Raw genomic sequence first — 20,047 nt, forward strand, 5'->3', positions numbered from 1 at the left:
CAGCCCTCCTAGGCTACAGTTAGCTGAGACTGATCTCCTCTGTCATCCCCACTGCCCCCCCTTGAAACAGTCATCATCTAGCAATGCACTTTAAATATGTTTACCTTTAAGCACCGGACAACCTAACTTACACGTATGTTTTTAGCTAAAAAACATGCTGAAATGCTTGGTGGTTCAGAGCCTACATGACTTTACCACTGCAAGTAATCAGGATACAGTTAGCAGTACAAACATTTATAACAATTATGCAGTGAGTATACAAACATATGTTTATAGGCCCTTAAGTAAACCTTGCTGTCTGAATGCAATATGCACGCAGAAGCATAATCGGACTACAGCATGAACCAGAGCTGCCAGCTGAGACAGGTACTGCATTGCTCATGGCCATGCCCGAGACCTTTCTGCAAAGCGGTTTACAATGCAGTAACCCGTGTTAGTAGAGTGTGACTCTTTATTCCCCTCTAGTGGCTGGTCTGCATAATATTAGAGTTACTAGTCACAGGCTAGAGGAACTAGAACAGATTCTTGGACATGCCAGAAAGTCTTGGTTCAGTCCCCGCTGCCATGCACGCTACCAGAATGTCAACAGTGCATAGACAAATGCTTTGTGGTCTGGCAGTGCTTAGAGAGGGAGGGGAAAGGAACAGTTTTTGAAGGCTTGTATTTTTATGCTCTTAGCCACTGCCAAATAATTAAATTAATATTTGTATCCCTCAGAAAGGAACAAGAATGTAACTGTCAGTTGGTGTGGTAAGTCTTTTATTTAATTCTTTGAGTCCCTGGGTGTTAGTGCAGCTGAATATGAATCTGGCCTGTCCATCCCTAGGAGGGTACTAAGAGCTCTGCTTAGCAGGCTGCATTGTAGTCTTAGCTGGCTTCCTAATAATGCCTGTCTGTAGTCTTCTGTACTGCACTTAAACTGTGAAATCTCAGAGCAATTCGTCCTTGAAACGCATGTAATATATACAGTCAGGTCCTGCTCTATCATCAGTGTGCTCATAAGTACTGCTACTTTTCTTTTTACTAATGTATTATGTTTATGTGTAGCCAAACAGAAAGAAAACAACTACAAAAGTGCTAAAAATGGATATAAGCTGCAATAAAGTCTTGAAAGAGTAGTGATTTCTATTAATGGTTGGATTGGAAATGTATTAACTAACTAAATTTTTCAAGTTTAGATGGACTTTTCTCTGAATAGCATGAGAGAAGAGCATTCCTGAACAAACCATTGGAAGCAGGAAAGTGAACACGATGAATGAAAACAAATTACACAATACATCTGAGAATAAGAGGAGTCAAAGAGGTAGTCACTCATCCTCCTTAAGCACAGTGTGGTTTATGAATCTTGGATTTTCTAGTGATTTGTTCTTGTCCTTATTGAGAGCCTGAGGATAATGCAAGCTTTTAAGTTCCCAAGGGCTCCTGCCCTGCAGGGAATAGGAAATATTTTACCACAGAGGCTGAGTGTTGGTGGCCAAGATCACAATGTATAAAGGACAAAATACCCAAAACGTAGGTTGAATTCTCTGGGAGAATGACGATGCAAAGGAATCCTTGCTCTTTACAACAAGTCTGAGTCTAGCCCAGATTTTGAAGTTGTACGGCTCTTATCTTGGTGTGAATAGAAAATCATAGAAAGGATATTCAAGGTTGTCTAAACTCAAGCTGATGCCTGTGGGGATATTATCCTGTACTGAGTAGGTTTAAAAAAAACCACCAAACAAAATTAAGTATACCAAATCATTGGCATGAGCCCTCCAGTGATGTTATTCCCAGTTCTGTCTGCTAACTCGATATAGGATAAAAGGTAAATTGGGTATTTCAGTACAACATACTAAGATGCTTCAATTTCTTTTGACAACATGCTATCTGAGCAGACCCATTTTTAGGGGAATACTAAATGAAAAGCTAGATGGCAGCTTTCTAGGTCAGGAACTGCTAGACCTCCATTATTTTAAACAGCTTGAAGCACTGCAATATTCAGCGCACGTGTGTGTGTGTGCGCACGCTGTTTTAGAAAATTTTACAACAGGGGTTTGTAAATTCCAAGGCTATGCTTTAGCAATGAAAAAAGATGCCTCATGTATACACTGCAGGAACTCAGGGATTTTCTTTTCCTGAAGGTAGCTTCAGTTGCATTTTTTTAAAGGACAAGCATACTGTAAGAACTACATTTAGTCATCTGTTGACTAATGGCTCTCTTACTTCTTCATGAAGTAGATAATGACTTTACATAGAATACCAAACTCAATAGAAACAGACCACAGTAATGGAAGAAGGATTCTTTGTTATACAAAGTTATTACATTAAAGGAAACATTGACAAAACTGAAAGCTTTATCAAGAAAATATCACCAGGTTTTGAGGAATACTACCTCTTCTAATGTGCCTGCTAGTAGTTCTTTTTTTTCCCCTAATTGTTCTTTGAAAGGTTCATTAAGGAATTTCTAGTGACGATTTTTGATAGCGGAAACATAAAGCACTTAATGGGAGCTACAAAACCATGTAAAGGTCTGTAATAAATTCATAGATTGCCACTATAGATTTCTCTTAGATCTTAATGTCTCTTTTGCACTCCAGATGCCATCTCAAAAAATAAACTTCCTACAGAGCATATGGATCAAATTTTAGCCAGCAGGGAAAAAATTGTTGACTTGGCACTGGGTATTTGTGACCCACAGAGTACCTTTTCAGAGAGCCAAGTCATCAGTTTCCTTTTCTGCTAGGCAGTGGCAGCTCTGACTCCCAAAGAACACCTTCTTTGCATGTAAAACCTGGGTATTTTAACTTCCAGCAATGATGAATGGGTACTGCAAGTGCCCATAACGTTGAAGTTCGGTGCTCAGCACTGGAACTGCAGCAATCTTATTCCTGAAGAATGGATGACAGGACTGAAATTATGTAGAATACTATGGAATTACTTAATGGGCCCCTACTGTAGTGAAGTTCTTGAACTAAATAAGTCAAACCAGAAACAACCTACCAAAACATGCACAACTCTTCTCTTGGTGAGAAGAGCAAAGGATGAGAAAACCACCAGCATACGATGGTAATAAGCGCGAAGCTCAGATATCACAGGTACGGACACAGAATAGAGCGTGGTCACAAGCATCTTAAAATTAGCTTTGTTCTTTTGTCCCTCTCCCTGTTTTTTTGGAATCTTACGGTTTCTACTTTGTGTTGTGCATATAATTTGAAATCGGGACACCTTTCATTTTCTGATGCCTGTGTGCAAATTCTTGCAATCATTCCTGTTCTTGCAGTCATTTCTGTTCTTGCAGTTCAGTCCTGAGTGTTACGTAGATGTACATACTGTATACTGTTCTTTAAACAAAAGCATCTACAAAATGAAGCAAGGATCATAGCAAAGCACAATACAGAGACTATATTTTATTACTTGGGTTGAAAAGTAATTTAGTGTTCAGTTGCTCATACAAAAAGATTGCTGACAGTAATATAAATTTATCCATGTCCCAATCAGTAATTTTAATCCAAGAGATTTTTAAAAATCTGTGATGCTTCAGTATTAAAATGAAAGTTCATTGTAAAAGATCTGTATTGATACCAATTTTAAAAACTAATTCAAAGTATCTTAATTAAATTTAAAAAAAATATTTTTCCCCTAACAACTGAGAGGACAGAAAGGACATAGCCAGCTCTCTGTGCTTCTTTGCAAACCACATGTATTTACTAATAGCTATCTTAGCGTGGCTTGTCTTAAACCTAGCAAAAGTTTTTGTGCTTTCTTGGAAAAAGAGGAAAAAATGCTAACAGTGAAGTTCCTTTTCCTATCCTATTGTGTCACTGAGCCTATGCTCTCTGCAGGACACACCTGCACTCCCATACTTCAGCACTCGGAGAGCTTTCTGTTAGAGAGCTGCTAGACCTAGACCTTCAACTAGGAAACAGTAACAGGAAGCTCTTGGTAAGGGACTGTCTGTTTTCATGTCTCCCTAAAGTGCCTAATCCATATCAAAGGATAGCCTGTCAGTTAAGTGTTATGGGAGCTGTGGGATTATGAGGTGTGTCTGTTTAAAAAGCTAATTCTGCATTTGGCCTTGGAAGCTTTCCTATCCACAGTAGGATTGCTAGTGTGTCTCCCAAGCCAACTGGAAAGTCTAGATTATATGTCTGGGTGAGAATAGAGGGAAAAGAAGGTCTAGGGAAATAGGAAGCAAAAATTACAAGATACCAAAAAGATCCAGCATCCTTGGAGATACTCAAAAGCCACCTGGAAATACTGCTGGGCGACCAGCTCTAGATGACCCTGCTGTAGCAGAGGGGTTTGACTGGTCCCTTCCAACCTCAACCATTCTGTGATTCTGTAGGAGAAAAAAAACCCCACAACCAAAACCCCAAACTCTGAGGTTTTAACAGTGAGATCTTAGGATCTAGCTAATTGCACAATATGCAACCATAGACAGTTATGCTACCTTTAAAACCTCCTTTAATAAGTTCTCTTTTCTCTTTGTACTGCTGATAGTCTTGTTTCTTTTCTTCAGTCCTCTTACTGGTCTACATAGAGCAGTGACAGTCTGCAGGTCCTGGTGCGGTCAGGTCCCAGCAGGTCTGGCAGCACTGCTGCTTTGAAAAGTCAGGCTGTGTAGGGCTATAGAAACATATGTTCTCATTTTTGGATCATGGGAGGGAAGCATCATTTTGCAAAGTGGGAGAGTTTTATCTATTGGAGCAGTCTGGGTTCTGGTGAGATTTGTGAAATTTTACAAACATCCTCATCTGACGGGAATCATTAGAGCAACTATAGAGAACCTGCATCACTGGTAATTACCCTTATGATTGTATGATCCTCATTAGGCTGATTAAACTAGCTTAGCACCATATTATTTAAGTGGCATCAGGCAAAGCAGCTGTACTTTGCTGGAGACGATATGCTAAAACTCTGAGCTGATATGAATTTTAGAAGACTGCCAACACATTAAAACTCTAAATTAAAAAAGGCTATTTTTTAGTGGCTACTACAGAAAATAAACACTCTGCCTCACTGAGACTGGGATGAGCAGTGAAGCTGAGCATGTTCCAGCAAAACCATTAAAGAATTCTACAAGCTATTGCTTATGTTACAAGGGTGCACTGCAAACTCTCTTTATAATATACTTACACCTGACCTCCTTCTAGGTAGAGGCATGAGTTTTAGGTCAGTAAGGAGGACTCCAAAGTCACACAACAGTCAATGGCTGTGGGAGCAGAACTCACGATCTTTTGACTCGTGACAAAATTCATCCTTTTCTTTAACGGTTTCTGAATCAGGAGAGGCTTGTACTCTTGCATTTGCAGAGCACTGCTTGATTGGGAGCAGGCAGCCTGATTCAGCAGATGTGAATGTTCCCAATATTCTTCAAAGCTGTTTTGTGCTTTTAAAAAAATTCTTATGAAAAAATAAGGTATGTCTTTTTTACTGTGTTTTTTGTTTTTTTTAACAGGTGCATGCTGGTATAGCAGAATCAGTTATTGCAGAAGAACAGAAGTGTCAAATCCTGAGAGGAATGTTTTTGTTTGTTCTTCTCTAGAGAGAGGGGAAAAAAAGCTGGTTATGACCCTGCTTCCAGAAAAGGTGGGGAACTAATTACTTGAAGTGGAGAAAGAATTACTGCTTCTTTGACGTAGCTGTTAACTCACTACTCCCTGAAGCCAGCTGGAAATTTCTCATTTACTCCACCAGGTTTCGGACAAGAGCCCTTGGCTGTTGTTGGAGGGAACCCGACACAACCCGCGACCAGCGTGCACCTACACAGCTGTTCGAATTACTGTATTAAGATAATCAGTGTCGCTAATCGGGAATTTCATCGGTATCATAAGAAAGGTAGCATTTTAAGATTTAAAAATAATTTAAACAAAAATTAAGGAAAACCGCTGGCTGTAGTCCCTGCATCTCCATTCCCTGCTCGCTGAGCGACTCGTTTCACTCCCCCGCGACCCTCCACCAGCTGAAGTTTTCGAGTGCCGGTCAGGCCCCTCACGCCGGGCGGCCCGTGGCGCTCACCCCCCGCCCGAGGGACTCCCAGCCTGGGGGGAGCGGAGCCAAGTAGGGTCCCTGGCAAAGAGCCGGCAGCGCCCCCGAAGAGCGGGAACCCGGCTCCGCCGCGGGAGAAGCCCGTCCCCGGGAGGGTAGGGGAGCGGCGGCGGAGGGAAGGAGGCAGAGCAGCCCCCGCCTCCCGCCGCTCTCCTCCCCTTCCCTCGCTCCCGCCTTTTGTGCGCCGGAGCCCGGGCGGCAACGGGCGCTAACGGCCGCGGCGCTGAGAGGAGCCCCCGGCCATTGGCTTCGGGAGCGGCGCTGTCGCGAGGGCGGCAGCTCGAGCCGCGGCTGTTCCCGTAACCAAGGCGCTGCCAGGCACAGGCGCGCGCGCGCACACACACACACACCACACACACACACACCCCGCGCGCGGAGCGGCGCGGGCTCGGGGCCGCCTTTGCAGCTCGTCTCCTCGCTGCACGATGCTCCGCTCCAGGCAGCGCCCGCCCGCTGCTCCGTGAGGGGAAACAGCCCGCCACCGCCCCGCGCCTAGTTAAGCAGGCGACTGGCACCGGCTACCTCCCGCCGGTTACCTGAGTTAGCTCCGTCCCGGGGACTTCGGGCTGCCGCCCCTTCTCAGCGCCTCCCCCCGCTCCCGCTGTGGCAGCCCTTGGGCGGCGGGGGAGTGAGCCGCGAGCAGCCGGAGGGACTGCAGCTGCCGCCGGGGGAGAGGAGCTCCAGCCCCCGCCTCCGGAGCTCTTCATGGCGTCTCACCAGCAGACCAGGATCCAAGCCTACCTGGAGAAGAATAAGATCGGTCCCCTCTTCGAGGTAAGGTGCGCTCTTGCCGGCCGGCTCCTCCGCGGCGGGCGGGGGCGGGGGTGTCCCCACGATGGCCGCGGCTCGCCGCGCAGCACAGGTGAGCGCAGGGGCGAGGACGAGTTTGAGCCGCCGCTTCGGCGTCTGCCCGGCCGGGGAGGGGAGGGCAGCGCCGGCACCCCCTACCCTGTCGCTCCACACCACACGTGTGCCCTCGCGTCCCTCCTCCGCGCCCCTCCGAGCCTCGGAGCTCCGCGCAGCCCTTCCCGGCCACCCCGCGGATGTGCCCCGCTTCTTCGCCCCGCCACGGACGCGCCGCCTTCTGCTTCACAGGCACCCGCGCGGGCCGTGAAACAGGTGCCCCTTCGTCCTCCCACCCGCGGCCCCAGTCCCTGGAGGGGTCCCTGCGGAGCTGCCCGCGTCGCCTCGGCGGCCGCGGAGCCGCGCGGTGGTGGGACGGCGGCCCGGCCCTGGCCGTCCGGCCGCGGGGAGCCGCGTACCGGCTCACCTGCCGTGCGCTGCAAGGGGAGGCGGCGCTCCCAAGCCCCCCTATCTGCAGGGCGGCAGCGCCGAGCAGCGAGCCGAGGGGAGTGGGCGCCGCACGGCCCGCGGGCGAGAGCCGAGGCGCTGTCCCTCCGTGACCGGCTAGCGAGGAAGGAGAGGTGGATGCCTCCCCACCGGGAAACCCGCCCTCTGGACCGGGCACACGGGATGAAATCTGCCCTGCGAAAAGTCCGTGTCGATGGTCTGCTCTGAAATTTTTATCTGCAGTCATACATTTGGGAAATGTATTTTTGCTATAGATTTTCCTTGGTCTTACAAAGATGCACTTGCCTGGATTTGTAGATGCACAGATGTGCATATGTTACTATTTCTGTGCATAAGCTATGAATACTTAGAATTTAAAAGGGTACTAGAGCAATCGTGATTATTACCATTTTATCATCCTGTTTCTCATACGGTTTTTACATCTAAATGCACATACATTATACTTTGGCAGTATTATCCCAAGACGCAAGTCTCCCTTTTTCAGTATTTAACTTGTTCTCAATCAAGCTTACTACATATGAAATCTCTTTTATTCTGGTGTAGTGTATGTTTTGGGTAGCATTTGCCAGCCCTCACGCGAAAGGTTCAAATTTTGTTAGGAAACTGTTCATTAAGGGTCAGTTTTTATATTTTGCGTGAGCTGAGGCTGTTGTGACAGATTATGTTGGCTCAGTGTCAGAGGTGTTATGTTCATTTTGCAATAAATAAAACCCTATTTGATGGAACTGTAACTGGGTACTAGGGAACAGTAGGTGATTTTTCTAGTTCTAGAATTCACAGAAACGGAAACATTTGTGTGGTTCAATTTCTGAATAAAAGCCTGTTCAATCAACACAGTTGCTAGGGCTATATACGTAACTGACTCCTGTAATTTCAGTGGGAATTAAGGGTTGTTGAGGAGTTAGGCCCTTGACAGCTGTCATTTTCTTCTAAATTTTCTTAACCCATTGTTTCACACATTAAAATTCAAACAAACTACTTGACATCACTGTTCTGAGTCACTGTGTTTTAACCTAGTTTCTCAGTAGTGTAAGATACTCCTCTCTGTTGCTTAAATAGCAGGATGCTTTAGTTATAAAGAGCGGAGGAAAAAAATGAAGAAGTTGTATTTGTTACAGCGTTTCATATATCGCTAAATATTTCACTAATCACTACAATGTAGGAATTTGATTGTGGTAGAAAGAGTCTGTGGAAGGCTCTTTGCATAACCTTCCAGGCTGTCTACAGGTTGTTAGTGCACTCCTGTATACCAGGAAGAGATTTTTGTGTGAAATCCACTTAGACCTGAGTACTAGGGGGTGGATTTAAGATATAGCGTTGTAGCATTCATGTAGCTGTTTAAAGTTATTTTAATCCATAACACTGGGAGGAAGAGGATCGTAATTCTTATCTCCTCCACTTCCTGATTAGCCATTTAAAATCTACTTATATATTTCATTTTGGTGATGTATTTTTTGTTCTCAACAGTTTTTTGAAGATCTACAACCTGTGCTTGATCTTGTAGTCCTTAGTAAGGGGAAGACATGTATTTGAAGTTGACGGGAATTGATCAAAGATTATGCATAGGGTGAAGCTTATACTCCATACTAGTATTCTTATTATACATGCATTGTGGTGTATCAAGAATACCATGTGTTCGAAGTCAGATATATTCACTAATGCATCAGTTTTTCATGCCTCTAAAAGTTATGACACATTGAGAAGAGAGACCTGTGCTTCATCTTTCATTCAGGAACAGCTAGCATTTTCTTACACCACTTCTGGTTTTGGTGCTAATTAATCACCACTTGTCATGGATGACAGCCATCTTTTTTTGCAGTGAGTACTAATTTTCTAATACCAAGTCAAAACAGAGTAGACTTGGATTCAATTTTCTGCAGTGTTATTTGCTGAGTAGGTTGTGACTATAATTGCTCAATATATGCTTCAAGCCAACATTTTAGGGAGTGCATAAAATAATATTGGGTAATTGAGGGCAGTCACAGGAAAGAAGAAAGTGGAGAGGGGACATGCAGGCTTTTTGTCATGAAGGCGGGGATGGTGATGCATAAACAGATCATATTGCATACTTGCATAAAGAATGATCAGTGATCAGGAGGACTTTACACCATAGATCTTAGACAGTTACGCAGGCACAGTTAGCTGGTGGCTGGAACACTCGGTGGCTTCCTGATGATGAAGTGTGATTCCCCTGCATTACAGTCAAGAGCAGTAGATGCTGTTAGTTACTAGCTGGCCATTCTGTTTCAGTTGCTTGCAGTTATCCTGGTAGTGTCTCTTTTTTCTCCACTCTGTCCTGTATTTGTGGCCTTCTGTTGCTGTGGTTAGGGCTTTTTGTACTTCATTAACCAGCAGTATCTACCTAAGAACATCTGTTCTTTCGGACGTCCTCTTTTTTTTAACCTTCAGCACATGCTGCATATGCAGATGAGTTCAGTTTTATTTCTTTGCTGAAGTTTTGTATGGTGTGACACTTGAATTATCTTTCTAACTGATGTAAAAGAGAAGTGTTCAAGAGAAGTGCTGACGTGAGATGCAGGAAAACTGTAGGCCCTCCCTTGGTTAAAAAGTTGTTTCCATCTCTATAAAGAAAGGTAGGAGTAACCTGGAGAAAGAAAGAATGAGCTTAGGCTGACTCAGCAGGCATCAGTCTCCTACTGACTACTGGTACCTGTTAACGGATAGTAGGAAGTCCTATCCACTCAGCTATGAATGGTAATACACAGATTCACTTGATTGCAAACATTTTTACGAGTTAAATTCTTATTTATGGCTTAAAGGTGGGAAGGAAGGTGGGTGGGAATTAGTGTGTACATCTGAGACTGTGTCAATTTTGGGACTTAAGACATATTGCAAAACAACTTCAATACTTCAGCCTAATTTCCCCCTATTGAATGTAGGTCCAAAAATCATGGTTTTTGAAAATTGTTACTTCGCTGCCATTTCATCTTACACTTGCCTAAGGTGTTTGCGGGTAGAATTTCTGTGAACCTATAAGTCAACTTCTAAATGCCCTAGGCCATGCAGGTGTTGTTAGTGTTGACAGTAAGGTTATAAGTTAACCCCTTAAATTCTGTCAGGTTTCATAAGCTGGCTTATCCTGTTCTGTGTTGGTTTTGTGTGTTGTGGGTTTGTTTTTTTTTTTTTTTTTTCCTTTCACTTTTGAAAGCTTAGGCATCTTCCTGTAAGAGATTATTGGCATCTGAGAATACTGTGGTAAGACACCTAGTTTAGATTTGAGGAATGCCCTTTAGAAACGCCTCTCTTCTGGGATTTTTGTGGTAACACGTAGCATAGCACTACCTGATTTTTTTTTAGTTTTTTTTTTTTTTTTTTACATTTAACTTGGAATGTAACAAGAATTCTAAATATGAGTTATTTCTGTGATGAAGCTTCACTGTTGTTTTTTTCCATCTTTCTAAAATGTGAACAGGAGGTGTGTGCCTAAAATTGGCTGGGACAGAGTATTCAGAATCAGCACCCACTCATTTCTGTCTGAGTGAAGTATTGACCCACTTTGCATTTCAAACATCCAATCCAACAAATTCTTTTTGTGTGCTAATAATTTCAATGAATAATCCTACTGCCTGCAAGTATCCACACATCTAGGTTTCTGTATGACTGTATCTCTTCAGCATCCAGTTCTGTTCTCATTCAGGCAACCTGACAGTTAGTTTCTGAGTATTTGAAAGCTGGATCAGCACTCTTAAGAACATACTGCAATAAATCTTCAAGAGCTCCGAGATAAATTTTGTGTTTTGGAATTTTCTTATTTATAGAACTGCAGCTAGAAAGCATCCGGCAGGTACATTGTTGTTATGCAAACCAGAAGGCTGTGATTTCTTTGAGTTATAAAAAGCCAAAATAACTCTTCTCAAAATAAGCATACCAAACCCCTGGTTACCTAAGAATTTTTCTTGAAGTAATGTGGGTTTAGAACTCTTAATTTTTATTTGGAACAACATAAAGGCTGTGTTCATATTACCACACTTACCTTGTTTTCCTTTAGCAGACAAAATTCCTGAGGGAAATATAATAGGAAACTATTTTTTTTTTAATTTACAGTGATTTTTTTCCTAAATGAGATGGCATTATTGGTGTATATTATGCACTGCTTCTATTATATAATTTAAATAAAGTAACTATGCTTCTGACTTAAACCTGAACACATCCTAATGCACCTGTTTGGTGACTAACAGTATTTATAGTGCACCTTGCGACTGAGTTAGTCAAAGTTTGGGAATGAATTTTGGAGTTTGGACCATCTTCTGAAGCGACATTTGCCCTCAATTCTTAAATATGCAATGTAGACACGGTCAACTTGAGTGTCTCATCTACCAGTTTAAGATTCCTCACAGTATCAAATTATGTTTTAAGCTGCAATATCTGCCATGTGAATGATAGGGATGCTCTCAAAGAATTGTTTTCTTTTGAGCTTGCTCAAATAATTTTTTATTTTATTTTTATATTATGCTTAATTGGTTAGATTCTGTTGCTAGCATGAAAGGGTCTGTATTCTGGATGATGTGAATTTACATAGAGAAGCATTTAATTTCAGGCAGCTAGATGGAGCCTTTGGATGAAGCCCTTGGAAGTTTTTCAGTACTTGGATATCACGAGCATCATTTTAGGTACTAACTGATTACCCAGTGACATCGTTTCAGCCTGGCAGTCCCTCTTTCAGAGGAGCCAATATTAGCTGTTTTTCAAAGGATGTGTGGAAACCAGCAGTGATCTGGAAATGCCGCAGTGTTACACAGTGGGGGGTAGGGAATCATATATAAGTTCTAATTTTTTTTGTTGCCTGCTACAGTAGGACTTTGTGATAGCCTTGATGTGCACTGAAGTAAAAGACCTACTTAAGGGGAATGAAAGTCAAATGGAAAAAAAATTGTGCGGAGTTGTCCTTTGCTTTTCAGAGAATTCACTGTGCAGTCTGATAGTTGCCTTGGTGAAGTTGTCTTTAAGGGAAAACAAGTGAAAAACCCTAATTAAAACTATAGACAGACCCTTTTCCATCAACAAAGTTCCATGAGCAATGGCTTTATGCTTTTTTGCTTGGGTTTTGGGGTGACCAACAAGATGCAAAAGTTGTCAGAAATTTCCCTGTGGACGTGGCATTCATAATTCTTCTCTTCTGTGGAATCTGGGTTTAAGAAAAGAGGTTGTTCCTGAATGAGGAAAATCACATGTTTTGGTCTTGCTATCTGACTGGTTAATTTCTCAGCATTTGAAAGAACTTGCATTTTTGTGATGTCCATTCCTCTGGGAACTTGTCTGAAATTAGTGGAAGGTTTAAAAAAATATTGGAAAGAGACAGTGAAAGAGATCACACATACAGGTATGCATTTGTGTGGTCACAAACATAGATTATAATCACGTAAACCTTGTTTCCACAGTGGCAAAAACATTACTTTCCTGAATGGGAAATGTAGGCTTTCTTAATTGCTTTTTTAAAAAAATTCCTTCTGGGCACAAGACACACAAAGAAATAAAAATCAAAGTTATATTCTTTGTCTAATAGTAATAATTGAATTTGAAGAATTGTATCTAAAATATGGAATGATAAAATGAAAGAATCATAATAACTTCCTTTTGTTACATTAACTTTTAATGTTTTTAAACTCTCAAAATGACAATTACTTTCTTTCTTGAGAAGGGGATCAGAATGCATAACTAGCTTGCCATAAAAAATAGCTGGCAAAATGAGAGGTAGTTCTCAATTGAGTTGCTCTCACCATCATGTACCAGCAGAGTCTGACTGCTCAATGCTAAGGTCTAGAGCTAGCAGATGTTCCTGTTTAAAATAAAATAAAATGTCATGAGTCTAATGTCTTTGCTCTAGGACATGCAGTGGGACAATGATGATTTTGAATTTTTGTCTGGCAACCCCTGTAGTAATGAATCAGTCTGGATCAAAATAAGCCCTTTACTACTGCTCTTTTTTCTTTGCATTTTATCGCATTATGAAGTCTCTTCCAAGTTTTGGATGATATTTAATGCATGGTGTTAATTAAACCTGAAGTAAGCTCTTCAACTGTTTCGTTTCTTTTGATTAATCCAATCTTTTGGTCCAAAGGACAAATGTAAATGTCAAATATTAAATAAAAAACTTTAATGGCTTTAACTCAGTCTTTAATTTTTTCTAATGTGTTCTTTGCTGTTACTGATTTATGCTTTTCCAAGTGGGCTAGATGCTATCTGTACCCCAGAGTCAGCACAGTCTCAGCCTTCTGGTTGTTTTGGAGCTTCTGAGAGGGAAGGGGGCAGCTAGTACCTTAACTGGCATTCCTACCACGTGTGATGTGCTTCTTTACTCTTCTGCAGCAAGTGGGATTCTTAGTTAGCTTCTTTATCTTGGTATTGACTAAAAAGACAGACCTAGAAAGACACCTGCTATTAGTGCTTGCTTCTTTTAAAACTGTAACTTTGTAAACAGAAGCATTAAAAAATTGAGTTAGAAACATAGTATTTAAGAGCATGTTAACATCATGTTCTTTTACAGTTTGCCTCTAATTTTGAAGGTCTAATCAATACTCTTTCCCTTTTTTCAATGTCTTTTCTTCCCACTTGGTACTTTCCATTTTCTGTCTTGTTTATGTAAATGAAGAGGTGGGGACCAGTCATTTCTCATTTTCATTTGTCTAGCATTTTTTTTTTTGTCTTCTGATATTTTATTTTTTTTGGGAAAGCATATGTGCTTTTGTATGAGTGAGGGGTAATGAAGATACTTGGTTACCTCTGGACTTGAGAGGTGGCTTCAGGCATTTTTATGTTCACCAACTTTTGGAACAACGACTACCCAAACCCCTTAATGTCTGTAATATCCAGATAAAAATGAGGTGTTATTGACTGTATTCTGTATTATCCCCCTTGCAGAGATGCACAGTTTCTTATTCTGCTATCTGTGAAGTATGGGAGAGGGATATCTTCTGTGTTAAGAGAAGATGCTTCTCTAGCTGAAACCATGAGAAACAGTTAAAACCCAACTGAAAGCAAAATCGTTTTTGAATAGAATTGTTAGGAAACTGTTGGTCTCCTGACTAAGGCAGTGTCCTGTTTCAGACATTACTGAAGGTGATGAAAACCACCACTTCTTTGATAAGAGGAACAAGGATTCATGAGTTTCATTCTAGGATGTAGGAAAAGAGCATGATCACTTGAAATGCACACCTTGCCTTTGCCAAGACAACCCAACACCGTATCTGCTCTCAGTATAGAGGGTAATATCCTTTCAAAAAGCTTGTAACAGGCACATTTTTGATGGCCTTAACTTTTCTGTCAGGTACCATATGCCATGCTGTGTTAATTTCTCCTTTGGCTACTCAGTTTCACTGAATACCTATTTTTAGTTCCATCCAAAAGTGTTCAGGCAGTGTTGTTAGGCTGAAGTCATGATGCCCCTCTGGTTTTGCTCTTCTGTTGTTTTGGGCAGTTTTCTTTCCCTGTTCACATAAAATTCAAGTATTATCTTTGCATTAAACATAGAGTTTCCAGTGAAACACCTCAGTTTTGAACATAACTTCACATACCACTGTAAGGAAATGTGTTACAATTATGGGAAACGCCCATACAAAATGAAGAATGTGTGTGAACTCGCTTACCCATGCATGATAAGTAGAAGCCTATTTTATATTAGCCACCTCTTTTAAAATTTCTGTCCATGTGGAGAGTGGAAATTGTTACCTTCTTGTGTATTTACATGAAGCATTCTTTCTCTCTCCTCATGTTGCCAGCTCCCTACAATATTCAATGAGTAAAATCACTCTATTCATGCACCAGATTTCTCTATAGTAGCTGGAACAATATACTTATCAAGCTCTTTTGTTGGCTTCTGGAGGAGCTGTTTTCTGGGGCAGGAATTATGAGAGTTTGGGTCTTTCAGATGTGTTGAAGCCTTTTTAATTGAATCATTCCTCCTCTCATAGCTTGTTTTACTCCAGACACTCTGGTGGTTTAGTACTCGGAACTGCAGGTTGTGAGGCTGATCTAATAGCCAATTGCTGCATGTCCTGTTCATCTTTATTGCTGGCTGCCCATTCCTGCTATTCTTGTTCCAGGACTGGTGGTTGTCTCATACTACAGTTATCCAGTTTAGGAAGATGAAACAGAAGAAAAAGAAGTCTGCAAAGAAGTGAAAAGTGTTCAGTTGGTTTACCTCGGTGGGTCATCATGTGGTCTGATGAGGAGCATGGCATTGACTTGAGAGAGAAAATGTAGGTGGCGAGAGGGTGAGGGGAAGGAGAGGAGCACAGCTGCCTTTTTCTCCAGTAGCAAGGTGCTGGATGGGTATAAGTGATCTCCAAATCACTCCATGAGTTCTAACTCACTGCTCAACCCTGTATATGAGGAGCTTGTGTGCTTAAGCTAGCTTCATATAGATCTTGCCTTTTAAAGGTGCAGTTCCCCATAGGTCAGGAGAATGTCATGGACCCCAGTCCAGTCCCTTCTGTGAAGGAGCAGACGAGGGAATTGAATAATTAGGGAGGATGGCCTAATGAGTTAGGAGGAAATGGACCATATGAATACACTGAGTGTGAAAGTGAGAATTGATAGGAAATGGAAGGGGATGGGATGACAAAGATTAATGCTACATTGCCATCGCATTATTTTTCATTTCTATTTTTTTTTTCTTATAATCTCAGTCCCTATAGTCAAATGGTTACCTGGGATCTGTACTTTCTTTTTTAAAGAAAAGTTCTAGCGCATGTGGTTGCTGAGAGTGTGACTGAAGGGTGAGAAACACAGGGCAAATAGAAGCAAATATAACTTCTTATCATCTAAAGAAATGTGCATGTTTTGCAGTGTCTGACTCATACTTCTAGTACTTGATCTTGGCAATACTGCTTGGGTATAGATTTGCCAGGGAGTTAAAGGTGTCCTTAGCACTGCTGTTAACACTGGCTGCTGTGCCACAAAGTCCTTCAAGATTGCATTACACTCCAATTTGATAGGCATTGCATCTCTGCTGACACTTGTATGAGTGGGGAGATAAACTGATGATTGTGAAGGATTCCTCTGGTCAGGTATCTATCTCAAAGAAAGGAATTCTGAATTTTAAGTTCCATGTTTCTTTTGGTGCACTAATGCAGAAAAGCTGTTCTGTATTGTTGATAGCAGAATTCATCCTGGAAGCCTAAATGAGTGTGTTGTGGTTCAACCTGGCAGGCAGCTGAACACCACCCAGCTGTTTGCTCACTCCCCCCAGCAAGATGGGGGAGAGAATCGGAAAAAAAAAAAAAGGTAAAACTCATGGGTTGAGATAAAGACAATTTAATAGGATGGAAAAGAAAGGAAAAATAATAATGATAAAAGAATATACAAAACAAGTGATGCACAATACAGTTGCTCACCACCTGCTGACCGATGCCCAGTCAGTTCCCAAGCAGCGGACCCCTGGCTAGCTTTTCCCCTACTTTATATGCTGAGTATGATGTTGTATAGTATGGAATATCCCTTTGGCCAGTTGGAGTCAGCTGTCCCAGCCGTGTCCCCTTCCAACTTCTTGTGCACCCCCAGCCTACTTGCTGGTGGAGTGGTGTGAGAAGCAGAAAAGGCCTTGACTCTGTGTAAGCACTGCTCAGCTGTAACTAAAACATCAGTGTGTTATCAGCATTATTCTCATCCTAAATCCAAAACACAGCACTATACCAGCTCCTAGAAAGAAAATTAACTCTATCCCAGCTGAAATCAGGACAAGGTGGAAGCTATCTCTTTTGGAGACTTGGGAGATGGTTCATAGAACTGAAAAGGAAGGGTAGTTTCATCTGTAGATGACCTTAGGAGAGAACCTGTGGAAGCAATTATAGATATGGCAGCTAGGAAGAAAAAAATTTCATGAGGCAGATTCTGTGATAGTTTTGTAAAGGTGGAAATGGAGGGCATGGGTGTGAGTAAGGCTATAGTTTCATTTGAAGGAGAAGAAAAGAGAGAGACCGTGTAAGATTACTGGATTTCAGTGGCTGGGTTTACTGGGATTTCTCAGATTGAAATGTATGTGTGTGTGTGTGTGTGTGCATGTGCATGCGCTCTGCAATGCATATAGACACTCTGAAGCACTGGGACACACCTGAGAATCCCATGTGCACTGGACAAAGATCCTACATAAATGCAGTAGGTGCTGTATGTTCCTGTTCAGACATACTGTATTAACTGCACGTGTCCAGGCCAGTTGGACATGACACGCTCAGTATACCTAGTGTGACCTGGATATTCATCTTCCTAAGCATTCTGAAGAGTCTTGTCCTTCCTGCCTAATAAGGACAAAGCAGAGATGTCCAGGGAAACACAAGCTGAGGACAAAACCAAGGTTTGCAGGTGCAGAAATTCCTCTGGGTGTGCCATCGTGAAACACCACCCATAATTGTGCTGAGGACAACTCTGCACAGGATTAACCTTGGAGAGATGGCAGGCTGCAACTCACTGAGTATCTTTTTAAGACACATCCTTTTGCATGATGTAGAACCACCAGGAAAAAAAAAAAAGGTGTTTCAGAGCTCCTCCTAAGTGTGCCCTGGTTCAGAATAATACCAGTAGATAATAATGCCTGTAGTCTAACACAAAGTGTGAGATAGTGAAGCTATTTGGAGACAAAGGCTGAATGGATACTTACCAATATGGAGCAAAGAAGGGACACACAAAGAGAAGACTAAATTGCTAGAGTAACAGATTTAACATTGATTTCTTATCCTTTGAGGGAGGAATACCTGAAAGAAAAAGATAGCAGGGGAGAAAAAGGAACAAAGGTAAATAAGAAACTCAAGAGAATTTATTTTATTCTGTGTTTCCCTATGGTAATAGAAAAAAGATTAGAAGAATGAAGTTGGCCAAAATGAAGATCCACTTAACATTTACTTAAACACTGAAGAAAAAGTTAAGAAGTCAAGAGAGGAAATACAATATACAGTACTTAGGGTACTGAAACAGTAGCCAGTTATCTGGCTGCTGTTCCTACTTCTGCTACTGCTGTCCCACTGCATTATCACGTATTATTCCATGCTTGTGTCTCTCCTTCCTTTGTCTGTCTTATTTATCTGCACAGAGACTGCAAACCCCTCTGTCTCTTACAGTCTTCACATGGTTTAGGAGTTTTCACAGCAAGGCCCTGAGCTCATTATGGCCCTTCTGCTTCTTCTTCTTTCTTTGTGCTGCCTCAGTGCCTGGTAGTGCTATTAATCCCATTAATTGGTGCCACACATTCAAAAAAATTGATTTCTCCTCCCTCCTCCCCTGTTTAGTGTGGTGGTTCAGAGCATTCACAAGTCTCAAGGCTGCAGTGCAGTCCATGTGAGCACGTTGTGTTCCCACAGGGAGCCCTGCTGCAGTTGGTGAGGCCCTGATTTACAAGAGGAAGGCCTTCACTTGTAACCAGGCAGATTTAGCCTAACATTAAATTAATAGCAATCAAATCATCAGGAAGCTTTAATTGGGCAATCACTGTCAGGGTTGGGAAGTTACTTGTGGGAAGAAACAAACAAAAACATACACCAGTGATTTGCAGGCATTGTTTTCTAAATAAAAAGCATTAGAAAATAAGATTAATAATGCTTTGACTGTTATTAAAAATAGCTCTACAACCCAAAAACCTATCACATCTTCTAAAATTACCCAGATGTCAGCTTCTAGAAATGAAGTGATTCTTAGTTGCCTAAGCCATTGCATTCTTGATGGTAGAAGTGTCTGATGAGAAATGATGGACCTAACTACAGTTCTAGGTACAATTCAATTATATGTCCTTAAAGATTACCACTGCTACCCATTTAAAGTTTTCAATCATTCATACAGTAGTACTTACTTAAATATCCACTTATGGCTTTAGCTTTCTTGTAAAATACACTCCTTTAGTCTTTTGTTTGAAAACCTAAGTCAGAGGACAGCTGCGGATGTTGCAGGTCATGTCCTGGGTAGGTTAGCGAGGGCATGCTGACTAGATCCATGGTGACAGTTTACATGGAGGAGATAGTCAAAGTGCAAATGACAGTTTTTTAGAAAGATACCAGTTTTGTGTATGTGTTGAGGTTACCTTGTTTGGGCTAGAAAGTGATTTTAATAAGTTGATCCATATGATGTAATTATTAGAACTTGTGTTTTTTGTTGACTTCTTTTAAAGCCATTTTTCCTACTATTTTTTCTCTTGGAAAAAATATTTATTCATTAGCTTATATTTTTGTTACACAGAGACCAATATTAATATTTTTTTCTTATGTCATACTTATGCTTTGCATAATGTAAAAATGGCTTTAATATTGCAATCATATATGTAACTTAGCTAGTCTATAACTTACAGAGTGGAAAGTGTATCCTGCTTACGTAAGCTGATATTTATTTAGCTGTCCCCATTATCTCAGACCTACTTTATTTGTGGGCATGATATGGTAAGTGTCAGCCTTAAGCCTGTGCAACCAATGCACTTGTCCTCCCAGAGGCCAAACAGAAGTGTCCAACATCCTCATTTCAGAGACTTTTTTTCAGCTCGGTATTGACATAGGTCTCAGTTTTCAACTGCTCTTTAAAGCTAGTGTGAGGGAGGTTTTTCACATTACTTACTTAGGTGAGGATTCTGTAAGGACTTGGGCATGCAAGTAACTTTTTAGTGGAACAAATAATTAGTAATCCATGTGACAAATCATGAAGGTAAACTATATATATGCTTCAGCTTTTTTCCAGTAGCATTACATATGAATCTGCATTGAATGAATCTTGTTTT

General features: G+C 41.6%; 1 protein-coding gene across 1 annotated transcript in view; it reads left to right on the plus strand.

The window, feature by feature from the left end:
- Positions 1-6,229: 6,229 nt before the first annotated feature.
- Positions 6,230-20,047, plus strand: part of C2H8orf34 (chromosome 2 C8orf34 homolog) — a 174,369-nt gene continuing 160,551 nt past the window's right edge. The window contains exon 1 of the mRNA XM_075495726.1: positions 6,230-6,804. Coding sequence (XP_075351841.1) covers positions 6,736-6,804 — 69 coding nt within the window. The 5' untranslated portion in view covers positions 6,230-6,735. The remainder of the gene's footprint in view (positions 6,805-20,047) is intronic.

The sequence above is a fragment of the Mycteria americana genome, chromosome 2 (assembly GCF_035582795.1).
Source record: "Mycteria americana isolate JAX WOST 10 ecotype Jacksonville Zoo and Gardens chromosome 2, USCA_MyAme_1.0, whole genome shotgun sequence".
NCBI classification, from domain to species: Eukaryota; Metazoa; Chordata; class Aves; order Ciconiiformes; family Ciconiidae; genus Mycteria; species Mycteria americana.